Consider the following 18,126-nt stretch of genomic DNA (forward strand, 5'->3'; position numbering starts at 1 on the left):
AAGTCTCAATATCCTTGAGTGGCCCAGCCAGAGCCCGGACCTGAACACGATCGAACATCTCTGGAGGGACCTGAAAATAGCTGTGCAGCAACACTCCCCATCCAACCTGACAGAATTTGAGGATCGCAGAGAAGCTCCCCAAATACCGGCGTGCCATGCGTGTAGCGTCATACCCAAGAAGACTCTAGGCATTTCAGCAAAGTTCTGAGTAAAGGGTCTGAATACTTATGTAAATATGATCGTATATATATGCACCCCTGACAATTTCCATGATTTCCATTTATAAATAATTGGGTGTTTGGATCAGCAATTTCATTTTGATCTATCAAATAACTGATGGACACAGTAATATTTCAGTAGTGAAATTAGGTTTATTGTATTAACAGAACATGTGCAATATGCATCAAAACAAAATTAGACAGGTGCATAAATTTGGGCACCCCAATAGAAAAATCAAATCAATATTTAGTAGAGCCTCCTTTTGCTTAAATAACAGCCTCTAGATGCTTCCCATAGCCTCTAATGAGTGTCTGGATTCTGGATGAAGGTATTTTGGACCATTCCTCATTACAAAACATCTCCAGTTCAGTTAGGTTTGATGGTTGCTGAGCATGGACAGCCCGCTTCAAATCATCCCACAGATTCTCAATGATATTCAGGTCTGGGGACTGGGGTGGCCATTCCAGAACATTGTACTTGTTCCTCTGCATAAATGCCCGGGTAGATTTTGAGCAGGATTTTGGGTTGTTGTCTTGTTGAAATATACGGCCCCGGCGTAACTTCAACTTTGTGACTGATTCTTCAACATTATTCCCAAGAATCTGCTGATATTGAGTGGAATCCATGCGACCCTCAACTTTAACAAGATTCCCAGTACCGGCACTGGCCACACAGCATGATGAAACCCCCACCAAATTTTACTGTGGGTAGCAAGTGTTTTTCTTGGAACGCTGTGCTCTTTTGCCGCCATGCATAACGTCCCTTGTTATGACCAAACTCAATCTTTGTTTCATCAGTCCACAGCACCTTATTCCAAAATGAAGCTGGCTTGTCCAAATGTGCGTTTGCATACCTCAAGCGACTCTGTGGTGTGTGTGCAGAAAAGGCTTCTTCCACATCACTCTCCCATACAGCTTCTCCTTGTGCAAAGTGCGCTGAATTGTTGAACGATGCACAGTGACACCATCTGCAGCAAGATGATGTTGTAGGTCTTTGGAGGTGGTCTGTGGGCTGTTTTTGACCGTTCTCACCATCCTTCGCCTCTCCGATATTTTACTTGGCCTGCCACTTCTGGCCTTAACAAGAACTGTGCCTGTGGTCTTCCAATTCCTCACTATGTTCCTCACAGTGGACACTGACAGCTTAAATCTCTGTGATAGCTTTTTGTACCCTTCCTCTAAACCATAATGTTGAACAATCTTTGTTTTCAGGTCATTTGAGAGTTGTTTTGAGGCCCCCATGTTGCCACTCTTCAGAGGAGAGTCAAAGAGGACAACAACTTGCAATTGGCCACCTTAAATACCTTTTCTCATGATTGGATGCGCTTGTCTATGAAGTTCAAGGCTTAATGAGCTCACCAAACCAATTGAGTGTTCCAATTAATCAGTGCTAAGTAGTTACAGGTATTCAAATCAACAGAATGACAAGGGTGCCCACATTTTTGCAAAGCCTATTTTTCACATCTGATTTAATTTCATACAACTTAATATTGCTACACTAAAAATCTTTGTCTGGACAATACCCCAGTACTCAGCTTTTATTAGAAAATGAATGGCATGCCACTGTGATCATTTTCTGTGACGACAGAGTAAATTATTATGCAGCCTCAGAGGGGTGCCCAAACCTTTTCATACGACTGTATACATACACACACCCACACACAGTTGAAGTCGGAAGTTTACATACACTTAGGCTTGAGTCATTAAAACTCGTTTTCAACCACTCCACAAATTTCTTGTTAACAAACTAACTACTATCTACTTTGTGCATGACAATTAATTTTTCCAATACTAGATTATTTCACTTATAATTCACTGTATCACAAATCTAGAGGGTCAGAAGTTTACATACACTAAGTTGACTGCACCTTTAAACAGCTTGGAAAATTCCATAAAATGGTATCATGGCTTTAGAGGCTTCTGATAGGCTAATTGACATAATTTGAGTCAATTGTACCTGTGGATGTATTTCAAGGCCATACCTTCAAACTCATGGGAAAATCAAAAGAAATCAGCCAAGACCTCAGAAAATAAGTCTGGTTCATCCTTGGGAGCCATTTCCAAATGAGACACGTTCTGTTTCCAATAGATTAATGTACTTTGGTGCAAAAAGTGCAAATCAATCCCAGAACAACAGCAAAGGACCTTGTAAAAATGCTGGACGAAACAGGTACAAAAGTATCTATATCCACAGTAAAACGAGTCCTATATCGACATAACCTGAAAGGCCGCTCAGCAAGGAAGAAGCCACTGCTCCAAAACTGCCATAACAAGCCAGACTACGGTTGGCAACTGCACATGGGGACAAAGATCGCACATTTTGGAGAAATGGCCTCTGGTCTGATGAAACAAAAAAATGGTACCGTTTGGCCATAAAATGGCCATCGTTATGTTTCGAGGAAAAATGGGGGCTTGCAAGCCGAAGAACACCATCCCAACCGTGAAGCACGGGGGTGGCAGCATCATGTTGTGGGGGTGCTTTGCTGCAGGAGGGACTGGTGCACTTCACAAAATAGATGGCATCATGAGAATGGAAAATTATGTGGATATATTGAAGCAACATCTCAAGACATCATTCATTCATTAAAAATCCTACAATGTGATTTTCTGGATTTTTTTCTTATTTTGTCTGTCATAGTTGAAGTGTACCTATGATGAAAATTACAGGCCTCTCATCTTTTTAAGTGGGAGAACTTGCACAATTGGTGGCTGACTAAATACTTTTTTGCCCCAGTGTGTGTGTGTGTGTGTGTGTGTGCGTATGTATGTATGTATGTATGTATATATATATATATATATATACACACACATACATACATACACACATTATATTCATTATCTAGACCTAAACCTATTCAACTCAATTAACTTTCATCTCTGGAGAGCTTTTAGAGCCAATAGCATTGTAGGCCTACTGAACTAGGTGTGCAAGGATACTGTACATATCTTAGAAAGCCAGGAAAGGATTGCATTGTTTCTGGTCATTGTAGGACATTGTAGCCAGAGCCATGTCTTTTTCTTTTTTTACGAGTTCGATCAGCTTTAATATTGCAGATAGATTGTGGCTTCCAGCATTTGTTTGTAAATATATTTTCCTTTATTATTTTCTCCTAACCCCATCACTACTCCCCTAATTGGAGTAACTACTTCCAGCTTATACATACTATATACATTTTATGAACAATGTATTTAACAATAGTTATCTTTTGTTTGTTTTAAATCCCATCCCCTCCCATCTCTCAACACCATCCAGTTTCGATTTCTATTTGCCATATATTTTTAAACTGTGCTCTGATGTTTCAAACGTTCTGAACCTCTCTATTCTCATCGTTTCTACAGATTGCAAATGAAAGATATTTTTTTTGTTGCAAAAAGCATTTTTATACTATTGATCGATTGACTATGACTTTAAAAAAAATCACACAGCAGTTTAAGTTGCAGCGTTAGCTCCATGTAAATGTTGCAATTCCTTAGCCATTCCTGGACCTGCGACCAAAAACAAGCTACATATGGACAGTACCAAAACAAATTCTCAGGATTCTGCCTCTCCTCAGTGTCATGGAATTGGTACACTGAATATCTCTTCCCAACTATTTTGAAATCTATATGACACGGCTGTCCATTTTTCGGTCCTTATATGAAACAGGTATACTTTATTTATTTACCCCCAATTTTGGTCTTTAATGCAGGGCCTACAGACAAGTTCCTTACTTTTCCCCCTTCCACTCGCCTACTTTTGCAGTAATGCTGAAATGAGTTGCTTGTACTTGTCAATGTGTATATTTGAGTTTAACCATCATTTTTGTTTTAATATTTGTTCCTTCTTTTCTGGTGGATCAAACAAAGCCATGTCTTACATATACCACTGGTTGGATGGTTGGGGTTGATGGGTTTTGTAGAGTGACACAATAGAGCAGGTTTGAACTTACAAGTCAAAGACCAGGTAGTGAAATCCCTCCTCTGATATGCTGTCATGGAGCCTCACTGTGGAAGAGAGGGGGGGGGGGAGAGAAAGCAAAAATCTGATTAGAAATGATGCCTCTCAGACAGACCCATTCAGTTATTCAGACAGCTAGCGTGTCAGTGTGTGTAGTCTGATGCTTGTCCATGCCTGGGTGTGTGTGTGCCCGGCAGGCAGGGAAATAAAAAAAGTCAGGGGAGGAAGAGAGAAACTCATCCATTACACAAATTACCCTGAAACGCCCCCGATCCTGCCAGGCCTCACTATATTCAATCCATAATAGACCTCAGACAAACTTCCCATTCATCTCACTGAGACAGACCCAGACAGTAGTACAACCAATGCAATACAGCAGCCTCGCTTTTAAAATCTACACATCCAAATCTTCCGCATGGAATATTAAATGTGATTGTTCATTCCACGTGTCAGGAGATGTCTTGCTGATGCATTGCCACAATAAACCTTTATGTTGCCCGTGTTTACAACAATTATGAACGCTTAAGCACATAAATATCACAAGCTTCATAATGTACAAAAGGTTTCTATAAGACTGACAGACAATACAGTACACGCTATACATGTTTCCTGTTGATGTCACGACTTCCGACGAAGTCGGCTCCTCTCCTTGTTCGGGCAGCGTTCGGCGATCGACGTCACCGGCTTTCTAGCCATCGCCGCTCCATTTTTCATATTTCCATTTGTTTTGTCTTGTTTCACACACACCTGGTTTTCATTCCCTAATCACACTGCATGTATTTAGTCCTCTGTTCCCCTCCATGTCGTTGTGTGTAATTGTTTTATGTTATGTGGGTATTGTCACGCGCCAGACTTTTGTTTCATGTTCTTATGTGCTTTCGTTTTGGACCGGAATAAAAGTATGCCTGTTAACTACACTCTGCTCTCCTGCACCTGACTTCGCCTCCCGTATACACCCGTAACAGTTGAAATATTACCGTAAGGGTGGAGTGCCCAGCAAACTTTATTCAGAGCAGTTTTCCTCATCAAACCCTTTGTATCTGAATGCTAAGGGGGGGGGGGAGTAAAGGAGAGAGGAAAAGGGTAAGAGAAAATAGCCAGCACAAAAGGGTGCAAAATCAATTGAGAGAGAGAAAGACTAGAGAAATGCCCTCTTTCTCTAAGAACCCACTCGTGTCTTCATTAGTTCTATTCCTGACTAACATCTCTATTGTCATGGTGACCTTAAGGAGCGGGATGGCTCTACCGGTCGGATATAGATGCCAGCGAGGCGGGACGTTAACGAGGCGATCACTGCGTGCACCAGCCAATCAGAGAATGAAACAGACGGATGACCTCGAAGAAGAAAGGGGGATGGACCTCCTAGAAATACTGTAGAAATACGGAAACTGGGTCTTCTTTCATTTGAATAAACTAGGGTATTATCACTATAGCTAAGTCCTTAAATGATGTGTAACTCTGTGTCGCACTGCTTTGCTTGATCTTGGCCAGGTAGCAGTTGTAAATGAGAACTTGTTCTCAACTAGCCTACCCGGTTAAATAAAAGGTGAAATAAAAATGTATTTATTTTTAAAATGGGGTAGAGGATGAGACATCACCCTAAGAGGATAGAGCCTGAAACCTGAGATAATTGAGGTACATGGTTTGATGGCATAATAATTAGGCAGGATAGTATCCATCCTGCTAGGCATTTGTGTTGTCCCGTAATCCACATTAAGGGAACATAAAAAGAGCCCGGGATCCCATTGCGACTGAGGCTTCATGGAGGCTGTTCTTCTCACAGAACATTAAATCATGCCATCAGAAGCTGCCTCAGATAACACAACAATAGCTCCAGGGCCAATAGACAAAAGGCAATCCAAAACCACCCTCTTCCTGCCAATTTTCCCTCGCACGCATTTTAGCACTAAGTTGTCTTCCCGACAACAGACAAACAAAATACCCCCCTCCTATCATCCACTCGTTCTTCCACCCCCTCATCATCGTTTCTGCAAAAAAAGAAAAGAAAGAAAGAAAAAAAACCACCCACCCAGTGTGGTCACGTTGCTAGTGAAGTCTTAATTGGCCTCCGTGGGTCCCTTGGCAGCCTACGTGGGGGGGCTGGGGGGACGTGGGCTGGGGAAGCCGCACAGATGGGGTGTCTGCACAAACTATCAAGAGACGACACATGGGAAGACTTAACCAGTATTTACTCAGTATTTGAAATGGTTTTCAGTGTCATCGAGTTTGCTGGCTTTCAAAATGAGAATAGTCTCAAGGAAGTAAGGGCATGTGTGTGGAGGTGGGGTGGATTCAAATAATGTGACTTCCCCTGATGCGTGTGAGATCCTGGGGACATACGTACAGTAGCATTTTTCTTTTTTTACAGGAAAACAGCAGCTCCATTCTCACTGTCCTTTTTTAGCCATGGAGGTTTGGAACAACTACTCTGGCACGGTGGGCTGGCCATGACTGAGACAGATGGTCAGTGTGTGTGTGTGTGTGTGTGTGTGTGTGTGTGTGTGTGTGTGGACAGTACACAGGCAATTATGAAACAAGTGTGATTGGTCTTACTTAGGGTTCATCTTTGGTAATAACAGGTTATTTATGGCAATCTATGGTAACTTTGGTCATTTATACTTCAATAAAAAAAATATATATATATATATTCATATATAGATTTTGTTTTATCTGTGTCCATATTGTTCCTGAGATTCTAGTGGATATACCATATGGTTCAACAGCAAGTAGTAGAATTAGTTTAAAAACCATCAAATCAACAATGACATTTTCAATTAAAAATAGACTCGACAACATTTGTGTAGACCTTCCTTGTGAAATGCTTACTTACAAGCCCTTAACCAACAGTCCAGTTCAAGAAAGAGTTAAGAAAAGATTTACCAAATAAAGTCAAAAATAATCAAAAGAAATAATCAAAAGTAACTCAATAAAATAACAATAACAAGGGGGGTACCGGTACCGAGTCAGTGTGCGGGGTACAGGTTAGTCAAGGTCATTTGTATATGTGGAGTGACTACACATAGATAATAAACAGTGAGTAGCAGCAGTGTACAAAACAAATGGAGGGGGGGGGGGGGGGGGGGGCATTTGATTAATTGTTCAGCCGTCTTATGGCTTGGGGGTAGAAGCTGTTAAGAAGCCTTTTGCTCCTAGACTTGGCGCTCCGGTACCGCTTGCCGTGCGGTAGCTGAGAAAACAGTCTATGAATTGGGTGACTGGATTCTCTGACAATTTTATGGGCTTTCCTCTGACACCTCCTAGTATAGAGGTCCGGGATGGCAGGAAGCTTGGCCCCAGTGATGTACTGGGCCATACGCACTACCCTCTTGTTACGGCCAACATTTCAGAGTACAAACTCAAGCGACACTAGAGAAGCTTAACCAAGTTGACTACTTCCAAATTGGTCGATACAGCTGTAATTCAGACACAGACACGGTTTCCCCCGTTGAAGTATTTATACCCCGCCTTGGGTGGAGTCTCCTCCTTATCTCTAAACATTGCATCATTATTGCTGGGCAGGGAGCTGAATGGGCCTTAAACGGTTCCTCCCCTTATCAGTACCGCCACATGTGACCATTTTCCCTGCGCTCAGCTCCTCCCAAGCTTCATTATGGCTCCACCCCTCATGTCTCTTTTAAAACGAATGATTAACAATAAAGCTCAGAAATCCAAACCCATCACTCTGTAGCGCCTTACGGTCAGATGCCGAGCAGTTGCCATGCAAGGCGGTGATGCAAGAGGTCGGGATGCTCTCGATGCATGCCTAAAGTAAACCATTATGGTGGGACAATTTCTGCAACAACTAAGAGCGTTGAAGCGCGAGGCTCAACTTCTCTGCTGTTATGGTGCCCTGGCTGGCCACGCTGTAAACAGTGTGACGCGAACCCATGCACATGCGCAGACACGGTGTGTGAGCGAAGTCTTGCATCTCACTCATCTCAATATCGGTGGTGCTGCTCGTGTTTAACATGCTGAAACCGTCATTTTAAACCCCAATGGTATTAACTTAGTGGATGGTTTATATTAAGGATCATTTTTTACAACTTGGTCATTGAATTTGATTATTTGTATATATTTTACATGCGATAAAGAGGGCCAGAAATAATTACAGGGTCCAGAGAATCTGAAGTACCCAAAAGGGCCACTAGATAGATGTTATGTGATAAATTACATAAAATCCTTGAAAGTTTTCAGTAATATATCCTCCCTAGTCTTACTGCTGCCAGTGAAGGGTCAGCTGGCACATTGTCCAGAAAGAGAAGAGGGAAGAAGTTAGAGGGAGCAGGGCACTGAAGGTATAAGCCTTGTACAGCATGGGACTCACCGATATTGGGGTGCTTGAGCAGGCGACAAATCCTGGCCTCTCGCTCCAGCTTCTGGTGATCTATAGGAGAGAGACAAAACAAAAGTCATGAGTCTTGGGAGGCACACACCTTCACCTCGAGGGCCCGTGGCATTCCCTCGCCTTGTGGTTAAGGGTGAGTAAGTGTCATCTTTTCTCCCGTTTTCACATTCCTGTGACCACACAAAAAGACATTCCCTGTTGCTTCCACGTTCCATTCCCTTCTCAGTACGAGAGCAGAGTCAACACATTCATAACATGATCAAATATCCAGAATCAATGAGCAACAGTTGATGCCTGGTTATTATATATTACTACTACACTGGAGTCACTTAAAGTTGGCCTCTTTGGTGAACCAGAAATTTAGACTGATCTTGTTTACATAAGCTGTCTCATCACGCTGCCAACAAGATATCAGCTCACTGCAACACGTATGACAGCGGGCTTTGAGCAGCCCTAACACTAAGATTTGTTTATTATTTGTGACGTGAGATAATTGACATGTCAATATCACGTGCAACTAATTTCAACACAATTATTGAATCCAAGTTCCGTCCAACTGAGTCCAACGAACTAGTAGGTTACCCCATGATGAGGGGGACATTCATTTATTAAAGTCACTACGAGTAAGTATTTGAGAACCACTTAAAACAGTTTAAAATTCACCCAGCTTATTCATTGTACAGCAAGCGTCACAGCGAGGCAGAACTCCAATTCCTCCAGGTTCCGCTTTCATCTTTCAAGAGGCCGACCGCCGCAACCACCGAATTATTTATTGTTAATAAATTCAGCCGGCAGAACCAGGAAATGAACAAAATTCCTTTTCACAGAGTTTAATGTGGCGTGTCCTTCATAGATAAATCAAGACGCTGGATGGAAAAAAAGTTGAGAGGAAATATCCACCTGGTAGCTCAAACCAAGAGGGGAGCTAATTCTGAATTCAACTGAAGAGAGCTGCGCTGAAGGACCCCAGTTTGTAGAATTAAAATGGCGGACGTGTTAAACATATACAATACATGACCAAACATATCATTCCAAAATCATGGGCATTAATTTGGAGTTGGTCCCCGAATATCTGCTCGAACAGCTTCCACTCTTCTCAGATGACTTTCCACTAAATGTTGGAACATTGCTGCAGAGACTTTCTTCCATTCAGCCACAATAGCATTGGATGTTGGGTGATTTAGGCCTGGCTCGCAGTCGACGTTCCAATTCATCCCAAAGGTGTTCGATGGGGTTGAGGTCAGGGCTCTGTGCAGGCAAGTTAAGTTCTTCCACATCGATCTCGACAAAGCATATCTGTATGGATCTCACTTTGTGCACCATGGCATTGTCATGCTGGAACAGGAAAGGGCCTGTTGGATTCTAGCTTGAAATATACTTATTCATGTTACCATACTAGAACTTATTAATTACTTAACATGTATAAGGAATGTACATGTTAGGGGTCAAGGGAGGGTAAAGATGAACTAGGTGTGTGGAAAGTTACTGAGTGGGAAAAGGGACAGAAGAACGTACCTATTCTATTCATATACAGCTAAAGACGGAAGTTTACATACACCTTAGCCAAATACATTTAAACTCAGTTTTCACAATTCTGACATTTAATCCTAGTAAGAAAATCCCTTTCTTAGGTCAGTTAAGATCACCACTTTATTTATTTATGCTGCTGCCACCCCTGTGCTTCACAGTTGGGATGGTGTTCTTCGGCTTGCAAGCCTCCCACTTTTTACTCCAAACATAATGATGGTCATTATGGACAAACAGTTCCATTTTTGTTTCATCAGACCAGAGGCCATTTCCCTAAAAAGTATAATCTTTGTCCAATGTGCATTTGCAAACTGTAGTCTGGCTTTTCTATGGCAGTTGTTCATCTGTACAAACAATGGTACGCAAGTATAAACACCATGGGACCACACAGCCACCATTTCTCAGGAAGAAGACACGTTCTGTCTCCTAGAGATGAACGTACTTTGGTGCGAAAAGTGCAAATCAATCCCAGAACAACAGCAAAGGACCTTGTGAAGATGCTGGAGAAAACAGGTACTAAAGTATCTATAGCCACAGTAAAACAAGTCCTATATCGACATAACCTGAAAGGCCCCTCAGTAATGAAGAAGCAGACCAGAGGGGCCTTTCAGGAGTCAAATAATCCGTCTGTAAACAATTGTTGGAAAAATTGTGTGTGTCATGCACAATGTAGATGTCCTAACTGACTTGCCAAAACTATAGTTTGTTAACAAGAAATTTGTGGAGTGGTTAAAAAACGAGTTTTAATGACTCCAACCTAAGTGTATGTAAACTTCCGACTTCAACTGTATGTTATTGCTGATCATGAATGTTCCTAAAGAGGGAGGCAAAGAAGCAACAGCCTAGTTTCAGTTCTTGATAAGGCAGACCAGTTGCTGAGGAAGCAGGACAATGAGGGTTGAGGAACTCAACTCGAGATAAGGTCAACAGATGGGGAGAAGACACTGTTGGGAGGAGGGGCTCACAGGGGCCCAACCCGAAGGCCATCTGATTATAGTCCTCTCTCTCACACACACCCATGAGGGTCCTAGACTTAAGCATGGACATGACAATACCAGAAAGAGGAACCCACTGGGTTTCTGCCTAATAGAGAAGGACTGTCTATCTTAGACATGAAAGGAGATGACTCCGCCTAATTGGGAGGTAAAAAATGCTTGTGTGACTTGCATGTTGTCTTTGCAGCTGTATGGCCCAGTGGTTGAATAAACTTGGTTTGGGCTTCCTGTAGTCATCCATTTGTTTTTACTCTGTTAGTTCAGAACCTAAAACTCCACAAAGTTGGATGCACAGAATCGTCTTGAATCTCATTGAATGCTGTAGCATGAAGATTTACTTTCATTGGAACTAAGGGGACTAGTCCAAACCATGAAAAACAGCCCCAGACCATTATTCCTCCTCCACCAAATGTTACAGTTGGCACTATGCATAGGGGTAGGTAATGTTCTCCTGGCATCCGCCACACTCAGATTCATCCGTTGGACTACTAGATGGTGAAGCGTGATTCATCACTTCAGAGAACGCGGTTCCACTGCTCCAGAGTCCAATGGCGGAAAGCTTCACGCCACTCTTTCCGATGCTTGGCATTGCGCATGGTGATCTTAGGCTTGTGTGCAGCTGCTCGGTCATGGAAACCCATTTCATGAAGGTCTCGAAGAACATTTCTTGTGCTGACGTTGCTTCCAGAGGCAGTTTGGAACTCAGTAGTGAGTGTTGCAACCGAGGACAGATGATTTTTTGCACGCTTCAGCACTCGCCGGTCCCGTTCTGTGAGCTTGTGTGGCTTCCTACTTCTCGGCTGAGCCGTTGTTGCTTCTAGATGTTTCCACTTCACAATAACAACACTTATAGTTGACCGGAACAGCTCTAACAGGGCAGAAATTTGACAAACTGACTTGTTGGAAAGGTGGCAGGCCATGACGGTGCCACATCGAAAGTCACTGAGCTCTTCAGTAAGGCCATTCTACTGCCAATGTTTGTCTATGGAGATTGCCTGGCTGTGTGCTCAATTTTATACACCCGTCAGCAATGGGTGTTGCTGAAATAGCCGAATCCACTAATTTGAAGGGGTGTCCACATACTTTTGCATATATAGTGTATTAATGTTTGAGGAAAAACTTAGGGCATAACAACACATTCACCTTGGCTTCTCTGTGTGAGCCCGAGGTCGACGGCAGAGTGACAGGGACAAAGGGTGTAGGAAAGCGCAGGTGGTTCAAAAATAAATAAAAATGTCAGGGTACTTCTCAAATTAACTCGAATTGAAATGACTCCAACCCTGCATGTAAGCCACTGTCAACCATGATGTGCAGGGAGTTGAAGAGGCCCTTTCTTGCTGTGACATTTGAAATGTATGGTGAAGGTAAATACAGGTTACATGTCTTGTGAAAGGTGCATGCATGGGGAATTCCATAGGCAGCGCCATAGGCAATTATATCGGAGGGTAGTCCACTTCCGTCTTTCACCTGCAGAGGAAGCTCAATGGCTCAGAACTGGTGCATGCCAGGCAGGTATTGAGGGAGTGTGTGTAACTGGGTCAATTAACAAATCCTCATCAATCCAATTGGTTAATGCCAGAGCAATGCTACCCATATGTCAGGGAATCTGTGAGTGTGTATGTCTTGTGCATGCCTCCTCCGTGTGTCTCATTTGAGCCATATTCGACAATGCCTGATTCCTTGAAGGATTTCTCTAGAGATAACAGGATATATTTAACACCATTTGTCCATCTCTAATCCACCGTCTTTGATCAAACCTGAACTTCACAGGGCTCTGATACTTTCTCATCCAATCGGATTCCAAAACATCCTAATCCCACAAAACACCAATCAGGTGCAATTTCCTAACATCCACATCTCCAATCAGACTTGCTTTTACAGGCCTGTAAAATCGGTGCTCCTCCAATCAGATGTGCATTTGCACGGTTCTAATCCCCACTACTCGAGCTAGATGTGATCAGGGAGCGTCACTAAAGATCCCTCCAATCACGTCTTGTTTTACAAACGTCTAATCCCAATCACACCTATCCGATGTGCTTTTACAAGGCGGTAATCCCGGTCGCCAGGCTGACTTTGGCATGCTCCTATTCCCCCACGTCGCCGAATCTGTGACATAACAAGATTTAGAGTGCTGCTCACCTCCAGTAGCTCAACCATCCAAGTTTTCATTCTCACTATCCTTGATTTAATTCTATATGGCTTTAGTCAATTGCTCTAATGTAAAGGATAATGGATTTCAATGAGGAGTTACGGTACCCAATTTACATTTACAACCTTTTAATGACATGGGGATTTAAAATGGGTCTAGACAGAAAGACCATGTAAACATCCATATTTTCTCCACAAACATACGCAAAAACATGATTTTCAAGATCACTACAGTTCACCAATCCAATTTCTATAAACGACCATGTAAATAACAGGATCCAATTGGTCTGAATCACCATAAAATCGTGACACACAAAGAGTATGAATAGCCATCATTCTCTCACTAACGACTCGAAGCGGTGTGATTTTAAACATTAGCAGCACAACTAAAACAGTGTTGTGTGATTCACCCTGGAGCTGACCTATTTAGCGTCAGTCATCCCTATTTAGCGTCAGTCATCCCCAGATGAGCAGTGAGAGAGAGAGAGTGCTGTCAGGCCTGAGAAACGGGGGCAGGCAGCAGCTATTTTCACTGCAATCAAACCCCTCCCTCTGTCACTAACTTGACGGAAATCATAGCACATCTGGTGCCGCTGACTCCCTCAGGTCCAGTCGATTCTCAGTCCCCAATGCCTTGAAGAGGCCAATTCATCGGTTTCTTTCTTCTCTGATTGGATGCGAGGAAGTGTGTGGTTGACACTTCCTCGCCTCTTTCCCCCGTTCCTCCGGGAGACCTTACTTTACACCGTCTCATCCTTGGCAGCACAGCCAGACTGATTTAAAATAGAGAGCCAATTATTTTCCTGAAAGAAAAAAAAAAGAACAAACAGCTCTACTTTAAAAGCGAGAGAGCAAACAAACGACGGAGAGAGAGCTTCTTAAGAGGGGAACGAGTGCAAGCCCCCATGAAAGCAGCAGAGAATCCTGGGTAGTCCGTCATTAAAAAAAGGGCCATTTCAAATGCAGACTGGTCCATTCAAATAAATGGTGCGCCGTTTATCGTGAGAAGACATTGTGTTTTTACAACACTTTGCAAGAGAAACTGATGAGCCTGAATCAGTTGCCACTGAAAATAAGCCCCATTACAACACTTAAGTCGGTTTTATAAAACCGATAACGCGGCAGGGAAGTATGCAAATGAAGACCCATGCCACACACACACAAATGAAGACCCATGCCACACACACACAAATGAAGACCCATGGCGCACCCACACACAAACACCGGCAGATACAAATGAAGACCCATGGCGCACACAAACACCGGCAGATACAAATGAAGACCCATGGCGCACACACACACAAACACCGGCAGATACAAATGAAGACCCATGGCACACACACACAAATGAAGACCCATGGCGCGCACACACACACACACTGGTAAATACAAATGAAGACCCATGGCGCACACACACACACACACACACACACAAACACTGGCAGATACAAATGAAGACCGGCATTTCCCTTTACCATCCCTATCCCCCTAAAGACCAGAGGCTCGCCCCAGATAGATGGGCACACCTGGGTACCCCCGGGCCTCATGAATACGGCAAAGATGACTCCGCCGCCCTAACCTACTCTGGGTGTGAATGAGCCTTTCTATGACAATGTGCTGCTCATCCATGGTGTGTGACACCACAGCAGCCCAAGACCCTGTGTTGCAGATCCATCCGCATAATCATTTTTATCATCAATATTAAAATAAATTAATAAACATTTAAAATCGGTGCAGCTGACTATACAGATCCTAGCAGACAAAAGGGCAATGGGAGGAGTCATAGTAATGGAGAGAATCTGACCCGAGAATCCTCATCATAACACAGCTAAGCCATTGGAGAGACATTATTGAGGTACCGAATGTAATGCTGGTCAATTCTTCATATATAACATAATACCCAGTGCAACCTACGGCATTTGCTATGAGCTCTTTGGACAAAAAAACTATGAGTGAAAGTGTGTGTGTACACACGCTCAAATATGTTGCTGAAGGGCCTGGGGAGGGGCGAGTCAAGTTGAGGTCAGTATATAGTGTGTTTGTCAGATGACTTGACTGAATATCGAGAGGAAGAGACTTTTCTAGTGTGTGTGTGGTCTTAGTCAACACTCTCTCGAATCTTGGCAGGAACAGTGACTCAGTGCACAGTGTCGATGTAATGCCAATGTGTGTGTGTCACTTTCCCACTCTCCTTCAGCCCCCTCCTTAAAGCTCTGATTCCCAGGGGCGAGACGGTCTGTTACGCCGTACACGGACTAGTTGATACGCAGACGGTCTCTTTCGGACAGACCCAGACCACTAAAATCAGCACTCCAAAGTGTTTCAAAATCTACGCTTCCATACGTTCTGAACTTTTATGCCCAATGGTCTATTGCCACAAATGTTCTGAGCACGTAGGACAGTATGCAAGTGCTAAACCTACAGGCACATAAAACTATCTTCTATAATTACAAGAAGGAAAAGGCGGAGCACGTATTAAGGATACAGGCAGTTAAACACTTTTTCTATAATCGTAATGATGCTGACAAAAAACTAAGCGTGTATTAATGCCACAGAATGTTATTCATCATAGACCAGGGAGGAAATACTGCATTATGCAACAACAACAAAAAGATGTCAACCCGTTTCTTGGCAGAGGGATTGATGGGACACAGAGAGCTACAGCTTTGCGTAACAAACAAATGTGTTGAGAAGAAAAAAAAAGGAGAGATGGCAGGAGGCACAGGAAGGGCAGCAAAGATGGAGGGGGTGAGATGTAGAAAGTGATAAGTAGTCAAAAATATTTATGCAAATGGTTTGAGAAAGTGGGTGAATAAATGAATGAACAAATGAACAAATGAGCCAATGAGTGACTGGATGTATAAATGGCTGAATTAATGAACTAATTAATGAATGGAGTGAATTTATGTTTATTTCAATGCTATGAATGACTGGAAATGTGTATGCTAGCATGAATACAGAATGTTATGCAAAAGTCTGTATGCGTGTCTGCATCCTTTGAGGCAACGGCCCTTTCCTAAACACTGATGGTGATCCCCAGTCACACAGAGAGGTAGGCCAGCCTTCCCTGTCGGCCCGGTTCAGTATTCAGTCCACACTCCGGTAGTGCATCTCAGTAAGGCATCCACGGGCAAAGACCCAGACACTAAACACCAATCTTGTATCTGCTCCAAACAGTACACACACACCTGCCTAAACACACTGAACGCCCACACACACACACACACACTAGATGTGGCTAAAGCCCCAATCCATTCTCCTAAAGAGGATCTTACTCTCTTATCTTGAGCCCTGGCCCACACCGTCGCATCGATACAAACCACACAATGGCCAGAGCAGCAGACCAACTTTAACAAAGGCCACACTACACACGAGCAGTGCTGGCTGAAATATGGGAGAGGTGGCAATATGCCATCAAAGCTTCTGACTCGCTGCTCCTCTTGGCTGTGTTGCCAAGGCAGCGAAAAGAAAGTGTCGCAAAGGGTAGGCCTTAAGCCTCGGCCGCCACTTCCACCTGCAATGTGTCAGATCACAGGTAGTAATCCATAAGAGTCTATTGACGCAGCCGTGCGTCAATCTAAGTAACATTTTAAAAAATGCCCATCAAAATCCATCAGTTTAAGCTAGAGATATCAGTCTCAATCCACTGCATCCACATATGCTGGCCTTCCAAGTCTGCAGTGGAAGGTGACCGAGCTACAGCTGTGTTTGTCATACCACGAGACATCCCAAAGATCTCTCGTAAAAACATCAGTCTCGTCTGAACGGTTTGGCCTGGAAAGGGGAGACTCTCACGAACACGATGGAGTTCTCCATTTTGCTCTACGACCCCCACAAGTTTCAAGGGACTCGTCTGAAGTCGGTAATGCTAATGTGCCAACTTCTGCTGTAGTGTCTGAACCGTTTGAGCTACGAACTAATATGACACCACTATGGAAAGGGAAACTCATGAGCACGATGGTGTCCTCCGTTTTGTTCTAAGACCCGCACAAGTGTCACAGGACTAGTCTGAATGTAAGCCAAACAAACGAATGGAAGAATGGAAGTAGTTTTGTGCCAACAAAAATTTGTGGTTAAAGTATGTGGACACTGCTTAATATTTTGCGATCTCAGCCAAACCTGTTGCTAACAGGTGTATAAAATCGAGCACACCGCCATGCAATCTCCATAGCAAAACATTGCCAGTAGAATGGCCTTAATGAAGAGCTCAGTGACTTTCAATGTGGCACCGTCATACCATGCCACCTTTCCAACAAGTCAGTTAGTGAACTTTCTGCCCTGCTAGAGCTGCCCCGGTCAACTGTAAGTGCTGTTATTGTGACGTGGAAATGTCTAGGAACAACAACGGCTCAGCCGCGAAGTGTTAGGCCACAGAAGCTCACAGAACGGGACACCCAAGTGCTGTCCTCGGTTGCAACACTCCCTACCAAGTTCCAAACTGCCTCTGGAAGAAACGTCAGCACAAGAACTGTTCATCGGGAGTTACATGAAATGGGGTTCCATGGCCGAGCAGCCAAGTGTTGGCTGGGGTGGTGTAAAGCTCCCACCATTGGACTCTGGAGCAGTGTAAAAACACATTCTCCGGACTGACAAGTTACGCTTTACCGTCTGGTAGTCAGACGGATGAATCTGGGTTTTTGGGGGATGCCAGGAGAACACTACCTGCCCGAATGCATAGTTCCAACTATAAAGTTTGGTGGAGGAGGAATAATGGTTTGGGCTTGGCCCCTTAGTTCCAGTGAAGGAAGATCTTAAAGCTACAGCATATAATTACATTCTATATGATTCTGTGCTTCCAACTTTCTGGCAACAGTTTGAGGAAGGCTTTTTGCTGTTCAGCATGACAATGTCCCCGTGCACAAAGCGAGGTCCATACAGAAATGGTTTGTCGAGATTGGTGTGGAAGTACTTGACTGGCCTCCACAGAGCCCTGACCTCAACTCCATCAAACACCTT

At 43.5% G+C, this 18,126-nt stretch overlaps 1 protein-coding gene across 6 annotated transcripts in view; it reads right to left on the reverse strand.

Annotated features, from left to right (window-relative positions):
• LOC139416190 (calcium/calmodulin-dependent protein kinase type II delta chain) overlaps positions 1–18,126 on the reverse strand; it is a 121,060-nt gene that overhangs the window by 63,011 nt on the left and 39,923 nt on the right. For all 6 annotated transcript variants that reach the window (XM_071164566.1, XM_071164564.1, XM_071164562.1 and 3 more), the window contains exons 3-4: positions 8,480–8,539; positions 4,148–4,202 (exon numbers count right to left, since the gene is read on the reverse strand). In XM_071164566.1, coding sequence (XP_071020667.1) covers positions 4,148–4,202; positions 8,480–8,539 — 115 coding nt within the window. The remainder of the gene's footprint in view (positions 1–4,147; positions 4,203–8,479; positions 8,540–18,126) is intronic.

Source organism: Oncorhynchus clarkii, chromosome 9 (assembly GCF_045791955.1).
Source record: "Oncorhynchus clarkii lewisi isolate Uvic-CL-2024 chromosome 9, UVic_Ocla_1.0, whole genome shotgun sequence".
Taxonomy (NCBI): Eukaryota; Metazoa; Chordata; class Actinopteri; order Salmoniformes; family Salmonidae; genus Oncorhynchus; species Oncorhynchus clarkii.